This window comes from Macaca mulatta, chromosome 20, assembly GCF_049350105.2.
Source record: "Macaca mulatta isolate MMU2019108-1 chromosome 20, T2T-MMU8v2.0, whole genome shotgun sequence".
NCBI lineage: Eukaryota > Metazoa > Chordata > Mammalia > Primates > Cercopithecidae > Macaca > Macaca mulatta.
Window position 1 is genome coordinate 19306682 of NC_133425.1, and position 25672 is coordinate 19332353.

Here is a 25672-nt window from a genome sequence, read left to right on the forward strand (position 1 = left end):
GACTTTCAGCTCCGGTGCCAGCAGGCAAAGCAAGCTGTGTGGGCACAAGTTAAGTTATTCCTCACAAGCAGAGCAGCAGGTGTTCCAGAAAGAAGACTTGGAAGCCAAACGGACACATTCCAGTCCTCCCTGTGAGTGCCAGCCACACGAGGTGTCATGGCACCTGGCTGAGCATTTCTGGAGAGGAATGAGGGAGTGCAGGGGCAGAGGATGTGGGTGATGCCAAGGAAAGCCTTGCACTGGATCGATGACAACAATAGCAACTGTTGCTGTCATTTATTGAGTACCTACTACTTGCCAGCATCTATGCCAAGTTTTAGAAACAAATTACTTCACTTAATCCTCGTGAGGTAGGTACTCTACTTATCCCCCATTTTACAGAGGAGGAATCTGAGGTTCAGAGAGGCAAAGTGACTTGCCTAAGGACAGAGAAAGTGGGGGAGAAAGACTCTGGTTTTTAGAAATATTGATTCTCCAAAAGTGCGGTGAGATCCCAATGAAAACACTAGGGGTTTTTAAACATCGCATTCCGAGCAAGCCACACAATAGAGCTATGCACCAGTGACGACACTTTCACCTCTTTGTGGAGCACTTATTCTGTGCAACACTCAGTTGAACCTTCCACAGATGCCTCCTTTAACCCCCGGAGGAAACCTGAGAGACCCTGAGAGGTGAAGGGAGAGGAAAGGAGACTTATTCAACAGGCTTCCTGGTGCTTCCTCAGCAGTGGATGCTGTCAGGATCAGACCCATGAGGTGGGGACCTTGGTGAACTGAAGCTCAAAGAGCCTGGCTGAAGGACATGCTCTTTCTCAGCTCCATGCAATTGTTGCCCTGTAGAAATGAGGGCTATGTTTTGTTAGATCTTCCGATTTTCCAATAGAAGGCAGAAATCCCGACTTATACCTAACACCTCTTGGTTTTATACCTTAACAAATTTTTTAGAATTTAAAACACTGCAGACCAAATAAACGACATCCATGGCCCAGGAGACCTCTGCACTCAATGCTGACTTGCAGTATTTTTACCTTTTGGTACATATTTACTCTGAGGGAGGTGAGATACTTTGTCTCCTGTGACAGGCTGGAATGTGAGTTTCGTTACTATCCCATTTTACAGAGGAGGAAACTGAGTCTCAGAGAAGTGCTCACCCAAGGCCACAGGGTGGCTCAGAGACAAGACTGAGAGCTAAAATTTCTTTTGGTTCAGGGGCAAGACTGGGAGCTAAAATGTCTCTTGGTTCTTTGAGGGGGGCTGGCCTAGGGCTGCTTTGCTTTCAGCTGTCATTCTGAGCTGTCTCCAGCAGTGTGAAGAGGAGGGAGGAGAACAGGAAGAAAAGAGGAGGGGACTGGAGTCCATCCAGTCTGTCCCAGCTCCTGCCAGGCTCCATCTGACCTTAGGAGAGCAATCCTGGACCCAAGCTCCAGCCAAAGAGCCTCTCTCATCTACTCAGGCTGGGAGGTTGCTTTCTAGGAGCTCAGGATGCAAAGGTGGACACTGTGGGCTGCAGCCGTCCTGACCCTCCACTCTGCACAGGCCTTTCCACAAACAGACATCAATATCAGCCCAGGTAAGTGCAGGGACCAGGGCTGGGAGCAGGTGGAGAGGCGTACACTCTCAGGTACTTATTATATCGGTGAGGCCTGGCTGCTTCTGTTGGAGGGTTGGGGTGCCCTGACCCGAGTCTCCTCATAGCTTTCCCCCTACCACCTTTATCATGGGCACTCTTCTAGGCCCAGACACAAAAAGTCCTGCGTTTAAATCCCAGTTTTGCAGTTTACAAGCTGTGTGACATAGAAGAAGTTTCTTAACTTCTCTGAGCCTCAGCTTCTAGAAAGTCGGGTCACAGTGGCATTCTCTTTGCGCTACTGTGCAAGGCAGATGAGATAACATGGAGAAAGTGCTTTGCACGGTGTCTGGCACTACAGAAAGGTCTGAACATGGTAGTTTTGGGAGGGATCTGGGCCCCAGCCCCACCTTGGCTGCGACAGCCTTCCCAGGGAGCTTTCAGAGCCGCTGCTGTTGCCACCAGAGGTTAGGTGTGCAGGGAGGGACACTTGTCCCTCTAATGGCCTCCCTGGAGGCCTGGCCCAGCAACACCAAGCCTTGTGGGGCATCCCCAGGGATGAGAACCTGTTGGCCTTGGGAATGTGGCCTCCCAGTGTCCCATATGGAGGATGAAGGTCTTCAAATGAGCTCAATTTCTTCCACTTTGCAATAGGAAGGCTGGGGTACTCATTCTGGGGGACCCTCATCTGGATGAGAAGAGTTCTGAATCCCATAATTTGGTGGCCGAGAGTCTTGACTGTCACCTCTACCAGGTTCTTTCCAGGCTTGTTTAAAAATAATAATATTAGCAATATCAATAACAACAACTAAGACTCACATGACCCTAGTTATGTGCCAGGCACAGTTCTAAGCCCTTTTCAGATATGAATTTATTTAATCCTCATAATAACCTTCATATATGGATTTATTTGTCATAGCAATGGCAGAGATATCATTTTTAAATCCCCATTCAAGTAAAACTAATAATGAAATACTAAGATGGAGATTCTCATAAGGCCAAATTATTAGGTTGTGATACTGTTAGGGTGAATTTAAACAGTGGGTTGATAGGGTTGCCAGATAAAATACCGGTAAATAAATATTAATAAATTCTTTTTTAGTGTAAGCATGCCCCAAATATTACATGGGATGTATTTATATTAAAAATTATCTGTTGTTTACCTGAAATCAAATTTGACTAGATATCCTTCTTTTCTTTCTTTTTGTTTTAACTCTAGCTACCTTAGTGGTAACAATAAGGGATAGTCTTAGTTCATTTGGGCAAGGGGTTTCTGGTCTGTCCTAAACTCTCTGAGTGTATTCTTCAGCTCAGGTTGCCAGAGCAAAATATCACAGACTGGGGAGCTTAAGCAACAAACATTTGTTTCTCACAGTTCTGGAGGCTGGGAAGTTCAAGATCAGGATGCCGGCAGATTTTGTTCCTGGTGAGGACTCTCTTCCTGGCTTGCAGATCGCCGCCTTCTCACTGTACCTGCACATGGCAGAGAAAGAGAAAGCTCTGGTCTCTTCTTCTTATAAGGGCACTAATCCCATCACGAGGATGGGATCCCATCTAAATCTAATCACCTCCCAAAGGTTCCACCTCCCAACACCATCACACTGGGAGTTAGAGCTTTAACATACGAATTAGGTGCAGGGAAGAGGAGAGACACAAACATTCCATTCATAACAATGACTTGCATCCTTACTCTTGGACCTCAGTTTCCTCACCAGTGCAGTAAGCAAGCAGCAGAGAAGATGAACAAAATATTCTTGCAGGCTGCCTTGTATATCCCAAGATCTTGCCTTTCTGCCCAGCAAAAGTGGGAAGGGGCCAAGACTGAGTTTGAAAGCGGGAGTAACTAGGGGTGTTTTCTGTCCTTCACTAGCTTGTGCCCATGGAAACTGTCTGAGACTCAAGTTTCCTCACCTCTCTGAGCCCCAAGCGGGGATAGCAAGGGTCCCTATCAAGGGTTTTGGAGATCTTCAATGAGCTCATGCAAGTGAAGTGCCTAGCACACAGTAAGCACTTGAAAAATGAGTTATTAACATTACTATGTTTGTCACCGTGGTTGTTGATGTTATGCCAGAATTGGCCAGGAGACAGTTTTCTGTTCTGACAAAAGTCTTCAACATTGAAAGGAACTTCTGAACATCAGTCCCCAAGCCTCATCCCTACTCTATAGATAAGGGTACTGAGATTGTGTCAATCTCAGCTACCTGGGAGAGCTCAGAGTGTGGAATTGGAAGGATGGGTCTTAGAAATCCACTCAGCCCAACCTTTCCATATTGCGGCTATGGAAACTGAGGCTACAGAGGCCAATTGAGCCAACCATGGTCATCACTGTCCAAGAGGCAGTTCTACTGCTTCTCAGGTTCCCAGCCCTACAGGAAGCCCAGTTTCAGCCTATGCAGATAGATTCTCTAGAGGAAAGTGATTTCAACACAGAGGGAATGTGTGTGAGTTTATGGGTGCATGTGAGCAGGAGCATGCATGTTGGTATGTTGTAGGGAGGATTTAGGGGTCTCTGTGGGCCCCGGCAGACCATGAGAATACATGCACCTCCAAGGCCCTCCTTATTGAGAATGGGCTTGGTTTTTCATCTTCTTCTGTGTACCCCCAGCCTTTAGGTACAATGCATAACAGGGCACAGGTCATGGGTCATTCATCTGACTACTCCAGACCTTTCATCACCCACTCCCTGCATATGCAAACATATGCAAATAGCACAACTTGGCCACCCCCTATGTTTTGGAGGAAAAAAAAAACTCTTTAGACATCTCTTAGAGACTTGGGAGGATTTAGACAGACTAAATCCTTTTCCCGAAACCTTTTCTCTGAACCTGCCTTTGATCTCATTGTTTAAGTGGATTAATGAATGTAAAGCCCTCAGAACAGTGTCTGGCACAGAGTAAGAGCTACGTAAACATTTATTATTCTTCTTCTACCATCAAAAAGTTTCCTTTCCCTGACTCCTGAGCCCAAGAACTCTCTGTAGCAAAGGAAATTTATAGCAAAGTGTTTTGAAGCTCGGGACCTGCTTCTGCAGGGCTTCAGAAGCGTAGATGGGGAATGAGTCAAGTTATGCAGCCTCTCCCTCAGCCGTCCAAGAGCCTGGCATTGCACTCTCAGCTCTGGGAAAGGTTCTGGGACCCAGACTGTTTCTACTGTAATAATATCTAATACTTACTAGAATCCCTACCTCTGAGCTGGAACTGGCTTTTCTGTGAAGTAGGCACTATGATCATGCCCATTGTACAGATGAGAAAACTGAGGCACAAAGAGCTGAGTTTCCCACTAGGACCATCTGACTCCAGAGTCCAAGCTCTGAACCTGGAGCATAGAGACCTAGGCAACAGTGTTCCTACCTCCTAGAGCAGCCCAGATCCTAAAGTGTCCCTTGGACATTCTGTCCAGTTGCCACTCCTCTATGGTCACTTTGTACATACTTCTAGAATACTTAGTATGCGATGACTCTGCCATGTGCAAGTTCCTTCTTCCAGACTGGGAGTAACCCGAGGACACAGACCTCAAGCCAAATAGGCACCCAGGAAACATCGACTTATTTGCTTAATTAATTGTTACATTTGGTGTTTAATAGATTTATTTCACAAATGAGAAAACGAAGACTGGAAAGAAGATATCTTTTAGAGGCGCTAGTCTGTTCAGGAGTTTCTGAATCTGTCAGACTCAAGTCTCGATACAGTCTCAATCATGGCTCTGCCACTTTTGAGCCAAGAGAGTAAGTGACTTACCCTCTCTGAGCCTTAGTCTCCTCATCTGTAAAATGGGGATGATATCGATACTCCCTCCTAGGCTGATCTCCAGGAGTCACATACTAAACACCCAACGAATGGCTGCTATAATTAGCAATATAAGAAATTGCCTAATGCTTTTCCCCCTGTTTCATGTGGTCTCAAGAGTGACTCACAGAAGGGGCAGCAAAGCTTAGACAGGAGAGACATGGAGCCACCAGTTTCACTTCCCAGAGCCAGGGCTCATTGTGAAGGAGGCAGTGGAACCCGTAGGACAGCAGGAGGGCAGCGAGGGTGACCGAGTCCTCAGAACGCAGCAGCCGCCTTCCCAGAGTCTGTGACACTCTTTCGGCCCCCGGGAGTGTCTGGGGCCCAGTATGGGGACCTGGTGGACAAATGTGGCCCCTGAGCCTCCCCACCTCCCCTCCTGGCTGGGTCCCAAGACTCATCTGAAAAGGCGGCAGCAGGGTAGTGCGTTCGTGGGTGGCTGGATTGGGGCCAGGGGAGCCAGCAGCCAGATTGAGTAGGAAGGTGACAATTTATTCCTTTAAAAAGAGTGGGGGTAGGGGGGAGCCCTGAATTCCACTGATGTGTTTTCTTTCCCTAACAAGCTCAGAGCTCCCAAAGGTTTTGACCCCCACCCCAGCTGGGGGACCTTGGGGCCCTCTCGTGCTGCTAATTGAAGGAAAAGACCAGGTGGTTTGGCCTCCTGGTTTCCAGAGCAACAGCCCCTTTGTGCATCTCCTCCCCTCTGCCTCTCTCCCTCCACTCTCCCTCCCCCACCTCCAGTCTCATCTCTTCCCTCCTCTCCTTCTCAAGTTCCCAGCCATGCTAAACCATTTCTAATTCTCCAGTGCTCCATTCGCTCTCACACCTCCAGACCTCTGCACACGCCGTGCCCTTCCCCTGGAACACTCTTTCTCTAACTCTTGTTCATCCTCCGGGGCTCAGTTGAGACAGCACCTCCTCTAGGAAGCCTCCCAGATCTCCAGGTCAGGGTTGTGTTCCACTTTTAGGGGTTCTTGTGGCAACATCCTCTTTTCCCCCATCCAGGAAGGGAACTCATGATGCCTTGTCATAATCACCTGTGGGATCCTTGAAGATGGGGACAGGGCAGTCACCAATTCAACTAGGGAGAGAAAGTGGCCAACAACCAGTTTCCAAAATAATCGAGGGGGCTGCTCCCTGAAGTTTTTGCTGGCATGACACACATCCACAAATTACATGTTAATGACATCTTTATTTTTGCACTGCTTTTTCTTTCTTTCTTTCTTTTTTTTTTTTTTTTTGAGACAAGGTCTTGCTCTGTTGCCCAGGCTGGAGTATAGTGGTATGGTCATAGCCTGCTGCAGCCTGGAACTCCTGGGCTCAAGTGATGCTCCCTCTTCAGTCTGTTGAGTAGCTGGGACTACAGGCATGTGCCACCACCTATGGCTAATTTTAAAAAAGGTTTTTTTGGTAACGGTGGAGTCTTGCTACACTGCCCAGGCTGGTCTCACACTCCTGGCCTCAAACAATCCTCCTGCCTTTGCCTCCCAAAGTGCTGGGATTACAGGCATGAGCCACTGCACCTGGCCTGTGCTTATTTTTCTTAATTTTGGTCTTCATAGACCATAAGGCTTATGAGGTCAGAAGGCACATCTGTGTAGTATACCGCACAGTATCTTCAACTTGTAACCTACTACCTGAGACCAAGTAGTTGCTCAAATAGTACTTGTTGAATGGATAAAGGAATTAATGAAGGACCAGACCATCAAGATTGGTGTAAGGAAATGGGCTTACATGCAGTGGGACTCTCTAGGTTTGGGGGTAGACTGGCTGGCTTCAAATCCCAGCTGGGAGCTGTGAGATCTTGGGCAAGTTAGCCAACCTTTCTGTGCTTTGGTTTCTTCATCTGTGAAGTGGGGGTGATAGTGGCACTACCTGGTAGGATGTGTGAAGACTGAGTGCATTTTTCTGTATCAAGCATTTAACACAATGCCTGGCACACAGTGAATGCTGAGTCAGAGCTGGCGCTGGCTGTTGTGTTGCCATGGTTACCTGACTGTCAAGCTCTAAAGCTAAAGAAATCCCTTCACAAGAGACAGATTAGCAGAGGCTGGTTTGGGGTCAGGCTGATGAAAGGCCTTCTATTCCCAATTCCTTAAACCCAAGAGGTAAAGGAGGAGGGGGAAGTGCCGTGCAGGTTGGAGTTAATGATCATCTCAGCGCAAGCCAGCGCTCTTTTCTGCCTCCCAGGTCCTCCCAATTAAAGGCCTTCGCCTGCCCTGTTGGAAAGGGGAGTAATTGAGCAGTGACCTGTCACAGCCCCATTTTCTGGTATATTTCACCCCTGGCATCCATAACCACCATTTACTCGATGGAGAAAACCTAAAGGACTAGAATGGGGAGGCGGGGTGTCAATGGTTCAAGGAGCTTGTTTTCCACTCTGGGAGGAGCAGACAGGATTGGAGGCCAGGGTTCTTTTTGAAATATCCACAGTCTTTAGGACCAAGGACCCTTTTCCCCTTCTCACTCCACTCAGCCCCTTTCATTTAATTAATTATTAATTCCTCTTTGCCAGGCTCTATTCAAATGAGAGAATGAATGAATGAATGAATGAGTAATTCCACAGGCTCCATCTTTCAGTCTGGCACACTATAGACCAGGGCTTCCCAGATTTTCACGTGTACAAGAATCACCTGGGGCTCTTGTAAAAATACAGACTCTGATTTGGAAGGCCTGGAGTGGGGCCTGGGAGTCTGAAGGTCCCAGGGGATGCTGAGTTTGGCCTTCGCAGCAATCGTTGTCCTAAACAATATGCAAAACCAGGATCTGGCAACCTGTGATTTCAGGACTTGGTTAAAAAAAAACTCCAGGAACGCCATTGCAGCGTCAGGACCCCTGGTTTCAAAGGCATGAGTTATGCACACAGCCTTCTCACTGTTTTCCCAACAGGTTGCCCTCAAGAAGTGGTGTTTGATTCCCTACATGTATTTATGCATTCAAGCCTAGTCATTGTGCACTTACTATGTGCCAAGGCACCAGGGGGAGAGGAACGATCACAACAGATGCTGATGGGGATAGAGGAGGAATGTGTGAATGTTGAGGTGCAAGGGGCTCTAAAAGCATCTATCAGAGGCTCCTACCTCATCTTCCCTGAATAAGTCACTGTGCAGCAGAGACTCAAAGGAGAAACAGAATTGGCTGCAGTCAGGTTAACGGAATGATCTGCAAAGGTCTGAACGTGTCTTTGAGAAATGGCAAAAGTGTGGGCAAACCTGGGGCACAGAGTAAGGAGGGGGCAGATGACGGAGAATAAGCGAGGGGCAAGCAGTTCCCAAGGGCAAAGGGAACACCTGCAGGGCTTCAGGGAAATGAGGTCAGGCTGTTCCAAGGAGGAAGGATGCCTCCGGACCTGGGAGGTGAGACAAAGCAGGAAGAACAGCGAAAAGGTGTTGAGAAGGTCTTCATGGAAAAAGGTCAAAAAGAATGCAGAAGGAGAAGAAAGAATGAACTGAATTTAGGAGACGGAATAGACATGACATGAAAATTGATGGGTTGTAAGGAGAGGAAAAAAGAGATTATTTTTGGCAAATTATCCAACATGCTAAGAAATTCTGAGCAATGCCAGCCAATTCTTGTCGATTTTGTCTCATCCCAGCCAATCCTAGATAGAGTAGTTTATGTCAAAAAAAAACATGCAGGTAGAGTCAATGTAACAGACGTCCTAAGTTGGATCTGAGCACAAAAAAAGGAAAACACTGAGTAACGTCTGGAGTTTAGGTAATCATGTTGTACCTGTGCTCATTTCTTCGTTTTTTAAGATGTTAACATCAGGGGAAACTGGGTGAAAGGTATACAGGAACTCTCCACACGCTATCTTTGAAACTTCTAATTTTTTTTTTTTTTTTTTTTTTTTGAGACAGGGTCTTGCTCTGTCACCCAGGCTAGAGTGCAGTGGCACAATCCCAGATGACTGAAGTCTTGACCTCTTGGTTTCAAGTGATCCTCCCACCTCAGCCTCCCAAGTAGCTGGGACTACAGGCACATGCCACCATGCCTGGCCGATTTTTGGTAAGAGACAGGGTCTCATTATGTAGCCCAGGCTGGTCTCAAACTCCTGGGCTTAAGCGATCTTCCCACCTTGGCCTCCCAAAGTGTTGAGATTATGGGTGTGAGCCACTGCACGCAGCCTAATTTTTAATTTTTATGGGCCATAGTAGGTGTATATATTTACAGGGGACATGAGATATTTTGGTACAGGCATACAGTGTGTAATAATCCCATCAAGGTAAATGAGGTGTCCATCACCTCAAGCATTTATCATTTCTTTGCATTACAAACACTCCAACTATATTCTTTTAGTTTTTGTTAAATGTATAATAAATTACTGTTGACTGTAGTCACCCTGTTGTGCTATCAAATACTAGATCTTATTCATTCTATCTAACCGTATTTTTGTACCCATTAACCATCCCCACTTTTCCCCTGCCTTCCCCACTAACTACCCTTCCTAGCTTCTGGTAACCATCATTGTACTTTCTGACAACTTTTCTGGAAATCTAAATATATTCCAAAATAAAAAGTTCATTTTAAAAAAAGAGGTAGAAGGCAAAGAGAGCGGAGACTACACAATATGGTGATTTTGAGACTACGAACTCTTCCCACTACCGCCCTGCAGAAAGGTCATGTGAACATCTGCAAACATCCTGCTAAAGTTAGACTGGACTTCCAAGGAAGTGAGGGGGGTCCCCAGGGGCCAGAAACCAAGATAGAGATAGAGAGTAAAGCAAGCATATTGCTCCAGAGCCCTGAGTAGGGCATCAGCCTCCATAATGCCTGGACTGGGGTTTTAACACCTGCACGGGATAGGAGGTGAAGTCAGAGCTATCTGAAGCAGGAAATTGAAACTCAAACCCTTTCTTAGTGCAGAAACTCATGTAGAGTTTCATCTTCAGTGGAAGGGAAACTAGGGGGAAAAAAATCCTCCTACGGTCAGAGAGAGATGACAAAGAAGTTTACTTCATTCTAAACTCAGGGGAGAAAGTGCTAGACTTCCCTTCTGCAGACTTCTTCAGTGAGGTCCATGTCGTTAAATTTAAACACAATGTTAAAGCAATGTCTTCAGTACTTTTAAGCCATGGGCTAGGATTAGTAATACATTTTAACTCTAAAATTAGACAAATGGCCCACACTATACTTCTCATTAGTTGCGGGGGCTGTGTCTTAATTTTTGTTAAAGAAAATAGGAACAGGCTAAGAAATGTGAATGTTTGCTGTGATGTTTCATGTTGCTGTGCTGTGGGGTTATTTTACATTTTTGGAGTCCTGCCTTCCATCTGGGGAAGGGTTTCTCAATCCTGGCACTTCTGACATTTTGGGTTGGATCATTCTTCGTTGTGGGGAGTTGTTCAATATAGGATGTTTAGCAGCATTCCTGGCCTCTACCCATTAGATGCCATTAGTACCACCACTTCCAGTGGTGATAACCAAAAATGTCTCCAGACATTGTCCAATGTCTCCTGGCAAGGGGCAGGGATAAAATTCCCCCTCACGGTTCGAGAGTGACCAACCAATTTCAGTTTGTTGGGAACTGTGAGGGTACCGAGGATGTGGGACTCTCAGGGTTATTGTTGTTGTTGTTATTTTGAGTCAGGCTCTTGCTCTATCATCCAGGCTGGATGGAGGGCAATGGCGTGATCATGGCTCACTGCAATTTTGACCTTCCGTACTCAATCGATCCTCCCACCTCAGAGTAGCTAGGACTACAGGCACACTCCACCACTCTTGGCTAATTTTTGTATTTTTTATAGAGACGGGGTTTTACTGTGTTGCCCAGTCTAGTCTCGAACTCCTGGACTCAAGCAATCCACCCACCTCGGCCTCCCAAAGTGTTGATATTGAAGGCGTGAGCCACCACACTCAGCCAAGACTCTTGATTTTAAAACTGGGATGGTCCTGGGCACACTAGGATGGCTTGGTCACTCTACTTTCATCTCTAATATGAGTATTTAGGGTGCCAAGTAATTTTAGGACAGGTGGGAGTGAGAAAAGTGGTTTATCACCAGCAAATACTGAGTCATCCCAGTCACTCCTGGACAAACTTATCCAAGTTCTCACGGATGAGCGTCCTTGGTTACTGAGTGGAAAGAAGGTAGAAATGATTCGCTGATTCTTATCCATGCTAACGAAGAAACTGCTAAAAAAGTGAACCCAGGCAGCAATTCAGTGTAGCCTTTTTGTGTTGTAGGCAGTGCTCAAAAGTCCCCACAAAGAGCTCAGCAACACCCAGTGTTACAAAGGGTCCATCAACTCTCTTGGCCATTGGCGCTTTAATGCATCAAGGTGCTGTCCTCCTAGACCAATGCTCTCCATCAAGAAAGGAGGGACCTGAGTTCCAGAAAAGGGTAGGGACAGGCCAAGGTGCTGTGCCCACTTACCTCCCCAAGCAGAGCTCCTTCTTTTTGCCATATAGAAGAGGATTAAGAAAGCAAATTCTGAACCAACAGGCTCCAGTTTGGATACTGGCATGTATTGAAAGAGAGTTGGCCAGGATTGACCAGGAGGGGTGGGGAGGTACCCCTGGTCAGCACAGCTGCTGGGGTTGGGGAGAGGCTGTTCTGGTCAAAGGGGAAAGGCCAGTGGCACTGACCAGGCCTGAGAAGCATGGCCTGGAATCTACCTGCCTAGCATACCTATCTTGATAAAAGCAACTGTCCCTTTCTTTCCCCAGAGAAATGCACAGAGGTGCACACACACTTTTAATTTTGCATTTGATTTTGGGAAATTCGCTGAATCTCTGCAGCCCATCGGTCGTGGTTATAAAACCCTGAGCTAATCATTAAGAACAAACATTGTGTAATCCACATATCCCAAGTATTTGGTGAATTTATTTGGCCCAATCAGTTGACCCAGTAACTCCATGAAGCAGGTGCTATAAAGACCGTGAACTATTCTTAGACCTGCTAATTTCCCATCATGAAGCATCATGCCAACTATATGAGCAAGAACTTTGGAGTCAGGAAGCCTGGGTTCAAATCCTTACTATGCCACTTACCTGCAGGATGATCTTGGGCAAGTTACTCAGCCTGCCTTAGCCTTAGTTTCCCTATATGTGCTTGGCATACAGGTAAACTATAACAAATGCTCAGTGAATGTTGTTCACTACTTTATTACTTCATGAGCTCAGCCAACCACTATAGTGGCTTGAAGGCAAAGATTCCACTAAAGGGTGACCTTCACCCACCCTTGAGTGGATGGCTACAAAAGGGACCCCAGAAATCATCTAGTTTGAAGGTCAAGGTGGGAAAGAATGGGCCAGCATCTCACAGCGGGTCACATACAGAGCTGGGGGTAGGACCCAGGCTTCTCAACCTCAGTCTAACAGATTCCACCCCTGCCCACTGCCTGTCTTCATGGATAAGCCATCCAACCTAGTATGAGAAAGGTTCTCAGCTTGCCTGTGTCCTCTTGCCAGTCATCCTGAGTCGTGGTTTCCAAAAAAAGTATCTCTTAAGAAGCTTTCAGGGGGGCTGAGACTTGAGAGAACTTCACTGTCTCAAACATGGGGTTTTAAAAAATTTGTTTCTTTTTAGAATTAAGAACAAATGCTGAACTCCAGGAGTTCAATGGGCAAAGATATAAATAGTCTTGGCTACAGCTTGGCAATAAACATGTGGAAAAATGTGCAGTCTTGCCAGATAGCCCAGCATTGCAAATTGAAACAAGATAACCTTTTTTTGCTTATAAAATTTGCAGATTGCCATGAAAGTGATAACACTGAGCTCTGGCAAGGGCAAAGTGAGATGGGCACTCTCAAACATTACCGTGGGAGGATAAATTGCTTTCAGGAGACAATTTAGCAAATTGTATTAAAGCCTTAAAAAATCTCTCCTCAGAAAATCAGCAGAAATGCCAAAAAAGCTTTATGCACAAAGCTGCTCATCTCAGAATTATTTGTAATAGTTAAAAAAAATAGAGAAGCTATCTAATTATCTAAAAATAAGAGAATGATTAAATAAACTCTAGGAGAGCCACTCAGTAGAGGATTCAAGAGCTATTTAAAACAATGTTTATAAAAATGTATAATAACATCGAAGAAATGCTTATACTCTTCAATTTTTAGAAATCAGAATACCAACTGGTATGCAGAGTACCATATAATCACATTACGTTAAAACATCACTACATACAAGTGTGACATGAGAAAAAACCGTATCAAAGCATTAACACTTTCCAGGTGTTCTATGATGTGCATGTATTATTCTTATAATTTAGTAAAATGTAGGTATGTATATGTTTTTTGAACCTCAAGCATAGAATTGCATAGATCATAATGGGACATGTTTTACTTTCATTCTTAAAAGTATGTACAGGCGGCCGGGCGCAGTGGCTCACGCCTGTAACCCTAGCACTTTGGGAGGCCGAGGAGGGTGGATCATCTGAGGTCAAGAGTTCGAGACCAGCCTGACCAACATGGAGAAACACCGTCTTTACTAAAAATACAAAATTAGCTGGGCACAGGCCTGTAATCCCAGCTACTTGGGAGGCTGAGGCAGGAGAATCGCTTGAACCCGGGAGGCGGAGGTTGCAGTGAGCCAAGATCGCATCATTGCACTCCAGCCTGGGGGACATGAACAAAACTTCGTCTCAAAAAAAATTAAAAAAAAAATTATGTACAGGCAGGGCTTGGTGGCTCATGCCTGCAATTCCAGCACTTTGGGAGGCTGATGCGGGAGGATCACTTGAGCCCTGGAGTTCAAGACCAGCCTGGTCAACATAGTAAGACCTCGTCTCTACAAAAACAAAGCAAAACAAAAATCGAAAAATTAGGCAAGCATGGTGGGGCACACCTGTGGTCCCAGCTACTCAGGAGGCTGAGGTGGGAGTATCACTTGAGCTGGGAGTTGGAGGCTGTAATGAGCTATGATCAAACCACTGCACTTCAGCCTGGGCAACAGAACGAGACCCTGTCTTTAAAAAAAAAAAAATTAAAATTAAAAGATTGTAAAGAAAAGAAAATAGGTACTAAGTTATGGAAACAATGTCAGCACTGCCATCCTTCCTCCCAGTCTGTTTCCTCTCTGCCCCCAGCCCTGCCAGAGTTGCCCCAGCCTTCCCTGTGCCCCCTGTTCTGGATGGAGTTCAAAGGACACTGCTATCGATTCTTCCCTCTTAATAAGACCTGGGCTGAGGCCGACCTCTACTGTTCTGAGTTCTCTGTGGGCAGGAAGTCCGCCAAGCTGGCCTCCATCCACAGGTAAGTGGGATCCCCAGTCCCCCATAGTTCAACTAAGCACCTCTTTGGGAAATGGGATGGAAAATGGTATTTCCAACTGGCATTTCTCTTTGGTAATTGAAACTATTTGAAAGAAGTGGAGATGGAGTCTTGCTCTGTTGCCCAGGCCACTCTCGAACTCCTGAGCTCAAGTGATTCTCCCCGCTCACCCTCCCAGAGTACTGGGATTATAGGCATAAGCCGCAGTGCCTGGCCAATTGAAGCTACTTTTTAATCCAACCCAATTTCTCGCTGAAACCATCCTTGGCTATAGAAGGCAAAGCATTCAGCAGGGGTAGCAAACAGCATGCTGGAAGATCCACCTTTATAAGTGTCAATCTTGTGCTGTCCTCTGCTCTGTATCCTGTGATACAACTGATATACTACATATATAAAGAATATGATGTAAGGAATATAAGAAATCATAACTGACACTTATTTGCTACGTGTTTTATGTACATCAGCACATTAAAGCTCCCTCAAACTATATCACATAGGTATCTTCATTTTACAGATTAGAAAGGTGAGGCTCGGAAAAGGTAAGTAACTTGCTCAACATGACACCGCTCTTAAGTGGGAGAAACCAGTTTTGAACGTGTGGAGTCAGATTCCATAGCCCACCCTCCAAGGCCTCCTTCCACATTCCTCTGTCTCCGAAGCCCCAGCCACACTGACCATCTCAGAGTTCTCCAATTTGGTCCAGCTCTTTTACTTCTGCATACTCTTGGGCATTCTATTCCCTCTGCTGGGAATTCCATCCCTATCTTCTCCAGGTAAATACCTCCTCTGTAGTCCCAGCTACTCGGTAGTCTAGGGCGGGAGGATCACTTGAGCCCAGGAGGTTGAGGCTGCAGTGAGCCATGTTCATGCCACTGCACTCCAGTCTAGGTGACAGAGCGAGATCCTATCTCAAAAAAAAAAAAAAAAAAAAAAAAAAGAGAAGGGGTTCTTTATCTTAGTTTCCAAATGCATCTTGAATCCACACATCTCTTCCTCCAACAGATGTGTTGAACAACCAGTGCATTTTCAGTGGGGCTGAGAAATATACTGAGACAGTCAGGGTCCAACCAGGAAAACCAGAACCACTACAGGTATCTAAAACAGATAATACAGGCAAGTGCTGGAAGCTCAGAACTTAAAAGGGAGTAGTGAGGCAAACTAGAGACACATAGGAGCAGAAAGCCAATTCCATGCCTCAGTTGGAGGGCAGGCCAGTCCTATGGGTGCTGGAGCCACGGAGGAGAGGCAGCCTCTGCCAGAGACTCCCAAGCAGAGGGGGAAAGAAATGCTGTAGTTTCTCCCTCCTACCCATCTGCCAATGACTCATAAGTGCCTTCCATTAACTGAAAGCCGGCTAACATGGAGTCCTATGAAAGACATTCTTCAGGGATGAAATCTGCTATGAGAGCACAGCACAGTACAGAGTTGGCACCTGTAAGGACAGAAGACGTCAATTCTCAAAGAATTCCTAGCCTGCAGAGGAAAATGAGATCTATGCAATAAAAAGCGAACGCAGAAGTGATTTCAAATCAAGGCTTTTCTCTAGATAGCCCTCGTTGAAATTGCAACCTCAATTGCATCAGAAAGACCTTGAACATGGAGAATCAAACTAACCAGCCAGCCCCTGGGGGAAGAGGAACTTTGGGCTACAGGTGGTCAAGCATTGGATAGAAGATATTCATGGAAACTTTCCTGGAAGTACTGGTCCTGGATCAGGATCCTGAAAGATTGGGAAGCTTAGGGAATGAGGGCAGCAGATGTTCCAAATGAAGAAAGCCGTAGGGTACCGTATGAGCATTGATTAAGGGCATTAGAGTCAGGCAGTTCCAGATTCTAGTCCCAGCTCCATCACTTCCTACCTGCACGATCTTGACCAAATCACTTAAACTCTAAGCCAAAGAATTCTCAGCTTGGAAATAGCAATAATCACACTGGTCTTTTAAAGTTGTGAGGCATTAAAGGTGATCATGCATCTAAAGTCTTTATACAGCTTTTGGATAACTCTATGCCCAGCAGTAGGAGTCATTATTATTTTTATTAATTACATTATAATTCTGCCTCGAGGAGGCCAGTTTTTTTTTTTTTAACGTTCCATATCAGTTCATCTTTCTGAGAATGAGCAAGGCTTGTCTCACTCTTCCTCTTTCCTTCCTCTCTTTTGCCTTTCTTTTCCCCCAAGAGTATATGTCAAGTAACTCCCTGCATGTGACCAGCTGGAGCACTGTGTTAAGACAAATTCTGAGTGCCAGAATTCTAAGCGTTTCTAATCTGGAATTAATTGGCAATCAATTCCACTTCACTAACACAAAACTAAAGAGAGTAAATATGGGTGCTTTGATTTACTACCAATGCCTCAAGAAAAAAGAAACCTTCTAATGGTGGGTATTTTAGATTAGGTGGCAGTCTTCAGAGAGCAGTCATTTGGAAGAAGCTGACGGGAGCAGATACACCTTATGGCAACATAAAGGGTACCTCAACATAGTCCTGTTTGGAAGTGAATTATTGAAGTTGATAAGAGAAGATACATGTTGTTGGAACACAAAAGGTATATCAACATGGCCCTGTTTTGAAGTGAAGTATTAGATCTATGGCTGGTTATTATCATTCTGTATTGACTTCTTTGACATACTAAAGTTCACCTTTTAGTGGCATGTGGAAGCCAATAGTGGGAATCATCTGTTCCATGGGATCTGTCATCTGGATCTGTGAACGATTTGAGTGAAGTGTGCCTACCAGTTGTCCATTTGCTGTCACATCCCTTGCCCGTTCTTCTAACCTCTACAAACTACCTTTTTCAGGCTCATTGATATGGGCCCTGGATGAGAAGTTGTCTTGGCTTTCCTTCAGCATCTTCAATGCAGCAGCTCCAAGTTTTGTGTCCAGACATGGCTACAACCTAAGGAGAAAGGGCAGTGCTAGAAACTTGGATCTTCTCTGCATACCTCCCTCCTTTCATCATGGAGAAAAATATTTCCAAGATGTCCCCACAAACATTGCCTTAAATCTAACTGGCCATGCTTGGTCATATGGCCAGTGTTAGCTGCAAAGGGAGCTGGGAAAATAAAATTTGGCTTTTCTGGGTCATAATGAAGGCAATGGGGCAAGGGATTAGGAATGGCTATGGGATAGACAACCAGTAGTATCTGCCCCAGTGCCTGTTTGTTGTGAGAATGAAATTAAAATTAGTTCATGCACATAAAACACTCAGCACAGTACCTGGCGTGAAGTCAATGCTCAAGAAACATTTTAATGATAGGATGAAAATAATTTTGTGTTCATTTCTCTACCTCTCTATCTGTTTATCAATCTGTCTATTCATCTATCCATCCATGTATTCATTCATACACCCACCCATCCACCCATCCACCTATCCACCTACCCATTCATCCGTTTGTCTATCTATCCATTCATCCATCCATTCATTCATCAATCTATCCATCCATCTCTACTTCTTTGTTGTTTTTGGCAGTGGACTGTCACCAGGGTCCTCCACTGATTCCTTTGGATGGGTGAATTATTTGATAAGCTCTTTGAAATAGAGGATAAAGACACCCATGACTTCTAAGGATGGTGGGTTGTTAACTGAGGGGCTTGGTTTTGCTAAGTGGGCAATGCAAGTTGAAGCCTAGAACTGAGTTTCCCAGGAAAACAGAGATTTTGGAGATGGTATGTGAAAAAAGACTAGGAGAGAAGGGGATATATTATAAAAGGGCAGTGTAAGGAGGGTCTTTGAGAGAGAACAGAAATGACTAGTGGAAACTTTTATTTATGTAATGTGTGCAAGGCAATGTAAACTCCTTTCATTGTCTCTTCATGATATCTTCAATATAATCCACCTCATTTGCTAGTGTTTTTGAGACGGATTTAAATTTTAAGGGATGGGTAGCAGTACTGAGTCCTTCTTTGAACTGGCATAGGTCAAATCCAGAGACACCCATGTAGGACCGGCCACATATGGATGACTTAATGAAAAGTGAAGGCCAAATTGGATTATATCATCTATTTCCTTTGGTCCAGGAAGGTAAACAAGGATTGCTTTCAATTTTTGACTCTATTCTATGAAAAGAGGCAATGAGGAACTAGCTACTATGTTTCTTAAATTCACAGCTGGGAGGAGAATGTCTTTGTGTATGATCTCGTGAACAGCTGTGTTCCCGGCATCCCAGCTGACGTCTGGACAGGCCTTCATGATCATAGACAGGTGAGAAAGCAATGGCCATTGGGCCCCCTTGGAAGCTCCAACCAGGATTCTATTTTGATTTAATAAGCTTTTCACATTGGTGCCAGGTCACAGCTATGCACACAGCACACAGAGAGAAATCAGACACCAAGACGCCGCAGTTAGAGCATGACCAATTTGTGAAAGACATTTAATGATGTCCTACTAAATGATGGGAACAGATAGCATGGTCAAAGAAAACCTGTTTGGTTAGGATTCTCTAAAAAAAAAAAAAAAAAAAAAAAAAAAAAAAAGACACTAGGCGGAACGTGGTGGCTCACACCTGTTATCCCAGCACTTTGGGAGGCCGAGGTGGGCAGATCAAGAGGTCAAGAGTTCAAGACCAGCCTGGCCAACATGGTGAAACCCTGCATCTACTAAAAATACAAAAATTAGCTGGACACGCGGTGGTGGGCTCCTGTAATCCCAGCTACTCAGGAGGCTGAGGCAGGAGAATTGCTTGAACCCAGGAGGCAGAGGTTGCAGTGAGCTGAGATCATGCCACTGCACTCCAGCCTGGGTGACAGAGCAAGATTCCATCTTGGGGGAAAAAAAAAGACACTAAAACGTGATTAGATGTGCAAGAGATGTTGGAGGGGAAATATTTGTGAACGAAAAGGAGGAAGGAGGCATAAGTAGGCAGGGAAGGACGTCGGACAACACTGTGGGTCTAAGACATGTGAAAGGAGATCAGAGAGAAAGGACTGGGTAGGGAGAGCCTCAGGTCACAGCACAGTGCTGAGAAAGTCTTGGCTAGGCCAGTGGGGAGTCCCCAAGCAAAGATGCCCAAGAGTGGAATCCTGCGCTGGGCAGGAATGCGCCAGCACCATTACCCCGACATGCTGAGTCACTCACTGGGAACAGTCTGGAGGAAGCATGTCTCACTGTGAATGCAATGGTAGCTCCAAAGAGGCAGAGGCATGTCCTTCCCACAAACAAGGCAGCGAATCCAAGGTGGCAGGAGAGCTGGAGCTGTCCATCAACTCTGCTTTCTGCTGGTCCTCCTGAAGGTGAGCTGGGCAATGTACTTCTGTGGCTGCCACAGCCTTCCTGGGTAAGAGATATTTAAGTCAGTGTCTAATGGGTAAATAGGAGTTAGCCAGAGATAGTATATTCCAGGTAAAGGGAACAGCATGGGTCAACATCCTAAGGAAGGGGAGGTCGTGGCACATTCAAGCAAGTTAATTAAGGAAGACCATTGTGGTTAGGGCACAGAGTGGGGTAGGGGTGGGTGTATAATAAGGCTGAAGAGAGTAACTTGAACCCTCTGCAATGTCATAGCAAACTCCACCTGGAGATTTTTGTCCTCAAACTTTTCCTGGGCAAACTGCATACTGAGTCTGTATTTTGCATGCATACTTCTTGCGTTGCTCAGGGCACTATAGGGAATAAGGTTCCAGTGCCAGTTCCTGTTCTGCCGCTTACTGGCTGGTAGGTGACTTTACACAAATTAAAAATAAACCTCTCTGGGCCTCAGTTTTTGTGTCTGTAAAATGGGGATGAAAATAACAGTGCCTTGTGAAAAGAAAAACAAGTGAGCTAATGTATGTAAAGAGCTTACCGTGGTGCTTAGCATACTAAAAGAACTCATTAAGGATGATGAAAATTGCTGTTAAAGTAGCAGAAGTAACAGTGTGGTCAGACCTAACATTTTTTTTTTTCTCGAGATGGAGTCTCGCAGTCAGACCTAACTTTTTTTTTTTTTTTCTTGAGACGGAGTCTCGCTCTGTTGCCCAGCTGGAGTGCAGTGGCACAATCTCGGCTCACTGCAAGCTCTACCTCCTGGGTTCACGCCGTTCTCCTGCCTCAGCCTCCCGAGTAACTGGGACTACAGGCACCTGCCACCAAGCCTGGCTAATTTTTGTATTTTTAGTAGAGACAGGGTTTCACCATGTTAGCCAGGATGGTCTCGATCTTCTGACCTTGTGATCCACCTGCCTCGGCCACCCAAAGTGCTGGGATTACAGGAGTGAGCCACCGCACTCCTGTCTTTTTTCTTGAGACAGGGTCTTGCTCTGTTGCTCAGGCTGGAGAGCAGTGGTGCGATCACAGCTCACCACAACCTTGAACTCCTGGGCTAAAGCAATCTGCCCAATCTAGGCTCCAGAGTAGCTAGTACTACAGGCAGGAGCCACCACACCTGGATTTTTTGTTTTAATTTTTGGTAGAGACAGGGTCCCGCTATGTTGCCCAGGATTGTCTCCAACTTCTGGCTCCAAGTGATCCTCCCACCTCAGCCTCACAAAGTGCTGAGATTACAGGCATAAGCTATCATGCCTGGTGATGTTTTAAATCAATAGACTTCAACTGGCCAGAACACATAGAGAAGTTATAATTTTAAAAACACTAAAATGTCCATTTATAATAGCAACTCTAAAATTGGATTATAACTACATTAAATGAGAGTTAAAGAAACTTGTATTAAAAGACCTAATAATAATAATAACAAAAAATACAGGAAAATTGCTTTTTTTCTTCTTTTCAGAGCTAGGCACCATGTGTCAGGCATTGTACTAAGTCCTTCACGTGCTTTAATTTGTTCAACCCTCACAACAACTCTCTAAAGGATATATTAATTCCACCATACAGATGTGGAAACTGGGGCTCAGAGAGGTTAAGTAACTTGCCCAGGTTGCAGAGCTAGGCAGCGGGTGGACATAGGACCACAAGCTCTAGTCTCTCTCTCAGAAGTAGCATGCTGTTCCCATTATATGACGTGAGCTCTGTAATCATCAGTGCTTTGGGGTTACTTTTCTTAAAACTTAAATAAATGGAGAAATGGCTCTTGTTCCTGGACAAGTTGCAAAGATGTAGTTCTTTCCACAGTTAATTTGCACATTTATTGCAACACCAATCAAATTCCCAACAGGACTTTTCTTGCAATTGGACAGAGCAGTTCCACCTTAGGCAAGAAAAACACGGACTATTTAGACAAAAAGAAAACAGATGGAGAGTGACTCCCATCCACTGGCAAAGTGTAGTAGTTAGGGGTCTTGGGTACTTGACTCAGATAGACCTGGGTTTGATTCCCAGCACTAATACTTTATTTGCTGTATGAATTTGAATAGGCCAATCTGAGTCTCAGTTTTCCTATCTGTAAAATGGGGCTGATGATGCCTGCTTTTCAGAATGGTGAGGATAAAACGAGTAAAGTGCCTGGCATGGCACATAATAAGCCCTCAACAAATGGCAGCTAGTAATAGTAGTAATAAGAGCAGTAGTATCAGATTGGTAGCAGTAGTATCAGATAGCAGTAGCCTCAGTGAGGACATCTGTGCAGAGGTGTTAAAAATTGAGATGCTGAGATGTCTGAGCTGGAGCTGGCTGGCTCAAATGCCTGATCTTCTTCTCCATGGAACCCTCCCAGGAAGGGCAGTTCGAATGGACTGATGGCTCATCGTATGACTACAGCTACTGGGATGGCAGCCAGCCAGATGATGGTGTCCACGCGGACCCAGAAGAAGAAGACTGCGTGCAGATATGGTACAGGCCTACCAGTGGTGGGTACCCCTGAGACCAAGGCTCTTGCAGGGGTGCTTGGGAGGCATCACAGGGCCTGAGACTGGCAAATTGTTCAGCACCTTGAAGACCAGTTGAGGTCACTAGGGTGTTGCGGGCATGGCCATTCTCCACAGTGGATATGCTTTAAACAACATTAAATGGGGTTTGGTTGACACCTAGACTCCAACTTGGATGAGAAGACATTATAAATAGAAGCATGGGGGGAAAAAGACTTGCATAGAGAGTAGTCAAGGGGTGGTGCTTCCATGTCAGCTCACCAACACACCAAAGTGCAAGCCCCTTCCCCAGGCTTCTGCTACTGAATATTAGAAGCAAGCCACACCTGGGGTGGCATGAAGGTGTACATAGTGACAAGAGTATAGACCTGGATTCAAATTCTGGCCTCGTTGCTTTCTAGCTCTGTGTCCTTGCAAAGAATTACTTATCCTCTCTGAGATGGTTTCTTCTTCTATAAAATAGGCTTAATAATTTGTCCTACTTACAGGACTGCTGTGTAGATTAAAGGAGGCACAGTTGATATAGCACTGTGGCAAGACCATGGACTTGGGAGTTGACTGCCCTTGTGTGAACCCCCGCTCCACCCTTAATGTGTAGCCCAAAGAGAATGCCTTAACCTCTTAGTGCCTCAGATTCTTCATCTTCAAAATGTGGCTAATGATACTTAACTCACAGGTTAATGTGAAAACAAAGAAGATAGTGTTCATAGAACAGCTGCCATGCTCAGTATTCGGTATTAGCAATCACCAGCATCACGATGAATCATCACTTTCATACCAGTCTTAATAGAAACAATATTCCCATTTTGCCGATGAGGAAAATGAGGCTCAGAGAAGTTCAGCAACTTGTTCAAGGTCACACAGCAAGCTAAGTAGTAGAGCTGGGTTTCAAACCTAGATCTACAGAGCTCCAGACCCAGACACTTAATTGTTATTCCCTCTTTGCTCTTTTTTCTTTTCCTAATTAGGGGAGGGAGGTAGAGAACAGCTTATTTTCCTGGGAGCCCTCCCGGAGCCTGGTAGCCAGAGCTGGGCCAAGCCTCTGGCTGAAGTTCGTCCTCCCATCCAAGGTGACAAGCCGGGATCAGCTTTATGCAAGAGTAAGGCTGGACACCAGGCTTGTCAAGTATCAGCAAGAAAGGGCTGCCAGTGTAGACACGAGGCCTACTGGGGAGGGCTTCTACTTCAGAGGAGTGGTGGGATTACTTTATCTTGGCGGATGGATTTTCACCCAGACTCTCTGCTTCTTTCCCTCACAGCTCTGAGATCGTGGAATGATAACATCTGCAGCCGGAAGTTCCCCTTTGTCTGCAAAATCCCATCTCTGACCATTCATTGATCCTGTCTCGTCCTACTGGTGTGAGGGCAACTCCAGTATCACCTTGTAGCTGTAGGCAAGTGTAGAACTGACATTGAATACATGCAAAACAAATATGGGAGGTTAATCTCTTGGACAGAGATTTTAAACAAGCAGATCTTAATTATACAGGGTGGTCGCTTGGCCAAGTGACGGGAAAGCCAGCTCAAATTGGCTTAATTAATTTTTTTAAGTTTTTTTTTTGTTTGTTTGTTTAATTGACCCAAGTAACAAAAGTCCAGGGGTTGTTCTGATTCAGAGTTGAATCTCACTGGCCTGGCTCAGGTCACATGCCCACCCTGAGGCAATCACTTTGGCATATGCTAAGTGACTAGCTCCTGCTTAGCTGCACTTCTTTGGAAAAAATGGGGTGGGAGTCACATCATCAGAGGGGCTGGGAGTGGGGGAAAATGGGAGGGGGTGTTGGTCAAAGGATACAAACTTTTGGAAACAAGATTAATAAGTTTGGGAGACTTACTGTACAGTGTGGTGACTATAGTTAATAATAATGTATTGTATTCCTGAAATTTGCTAAGAGGGTAATTTTTTTTTTTTTTTGAGACAGGGTCTCACTCAGTTGCCCAGGCTGAAGTGCAGTGATGCAATCACAGCTCACTGCAGCCTCAACCTCCCGGGCTCAGGTGATCTTCCCACCTCCAGTCCCTGGAGTAGCTGGGACTACAGGGCGCTATAGGCGCGTGTCACCACATCTGGCTAACTTTTGTATTTTTTTTAAATAGAGAAGAGGTTTCATCATGTCGTCCAAGCTGGTTTCAAACTCCTGGGCACAAGGGATCCACCCACCTCTGCCTCCCAAAGTATTGGGATTACAGGCATGAACCACTGCGCCCAGCCAAGAATACATCTTAAATATTCCCACCACCACATGGGCTCAAAGATGAGGCTGGTTCTTCAAAGGAAAACAAAAATATTACCAAACTCATAAATTGCTGGTGGGAAGGTAAAATCGTGAAGCCACTGCAGAAAAGTTTGTCAGTTCCTCAAAAAGTTAAACATAGAATTACATCTGATCCAGCAATTCCACTCCTAGATCTAGACCTGAGAGAATTGGAAACAGGTATTTAAATATAAGTGGTTGGCCGGGTGTAGTGGCTCATGCCTGTAATCCCAGCACTTTGGGAGGCTGAGGAGGGAGGATCACTTGAGCCCAGGAGTTGAAGACCAGCCTGGGCAGCATAGTAAGGCCCCATCTCCATAAGAATTTTTTTTTTTTTTTAATTAGCCAAGCATGGTAAGGCACATCTGTAGTCCCAGCTATTTGGGAGGCTAAGATGGGAGGATCACTTGAGCCTAGCATATCAAGGCTGCAATGAACCATGACTGTGTGACTGCACTCCAGCCTGGGTGACAGAGCAAGACCCTGTCTCAAAAAACAAAAACAAAAAAATACGATCACAGCAGCATTATTGATAAAAACAAAAAAAAAAGAAGACAACCCAAGTGTTCACCAACAGATGAATGACTAAACAAATGTGGTCTATTCATAGGGTGGAATATTATTCAAGCATGAAAAGGAGGGAAGTAACCATAGATACTACAACCTGAATGAACCTGAAAAACATTATGCTGCCAATCACAAAAGACCACATGTTGTATGATTCCATATATATGAAATATCCAGAATAGGCAAGTCTGTAGAGACAGAAAGTGGATTAGTGGTTGCCAGGGAATGTGTGGAGGGGGAATAGAAAGTGAGTGCTAATAAGTATGGGATTTCTTTGTGGGGTGACCAAAATTCTCTGCAATTAGACAGTGGTAATCATTGCACAATATTGTAAATGTACAAGAAGCCACTGAACTGTACATTTTAAAATAATAGTTAAAATGATACATTTTACATTATATGAATTTTTTTGTTTTATTTTTTGGAGACAGGGTCTCACTCTGTTGCCCCGTCTAGAGTGCAGTGATGCAATCACCTGTCACTGCAGCCTCGACCTCTCAACTCAAGTGATCCTCCTGCCTCAGCCTCCCAAGTAGCTGGGACTACAAGAG

At 45.2% G+C, this 25672-nt stretch overlaps 1 protein-coding gene across 1 annotated transcript; it reads left to right on the forward strand.

Annotated features, from left to right (window-relative positions):
- The first annotated feature begins 1360 nt into the window (after nucleotides 1-1360).
- Nucleotides 1361-25519, forward strand: CLEC19A (C-type lectin domain containing 19A). The gene is made up of 5 exons (XM_001083721.5): nucleotides 1361-1569; nucleotides 14379-14544; nucleotides 18670-18763; nucleotides 22149-22281; nucleotides 23559-25519. Exons 1-5 carry the CDS (start codon nucleotides 1482-1484, stop codon nucleotides 23636-23638), a joined length of 561 nt encoding a protein of 186 aa, XP_001083721.2. The 5' UTR covers nucleotides 1361-1481; the 3' UTR covers nucleotides 23639-25519.
- The last annotated feature ends 153 nt before the right edge of the window (nucleotides 25520-25672 follow it).

Bases quoted from the DNA above. Each gene is read 5' to 3' on its own strand.
- CLEC19A (XM_001083721.5), top strand. From the start codon at position 1,482: ATGCAAAGGTGGACACTGTGGGCTGCAGCCGTCCTGACCCTCCACTCT. The intron at 1,570-14,378 runs GTAAGTGCAGGG...CTCTGCCCCCAG, and splicing joins AGACATCAATATCAGCCCAG to CCCTGCCAGAGTTGCCCCAG. The intron at 18,764-22,148 runs GTGAGAAAGCAA...GAACCCTCCCAG, and splicing joins GCCTTCATGATCATAGACAG to GAAGGGCAGTTCGAATGGAC.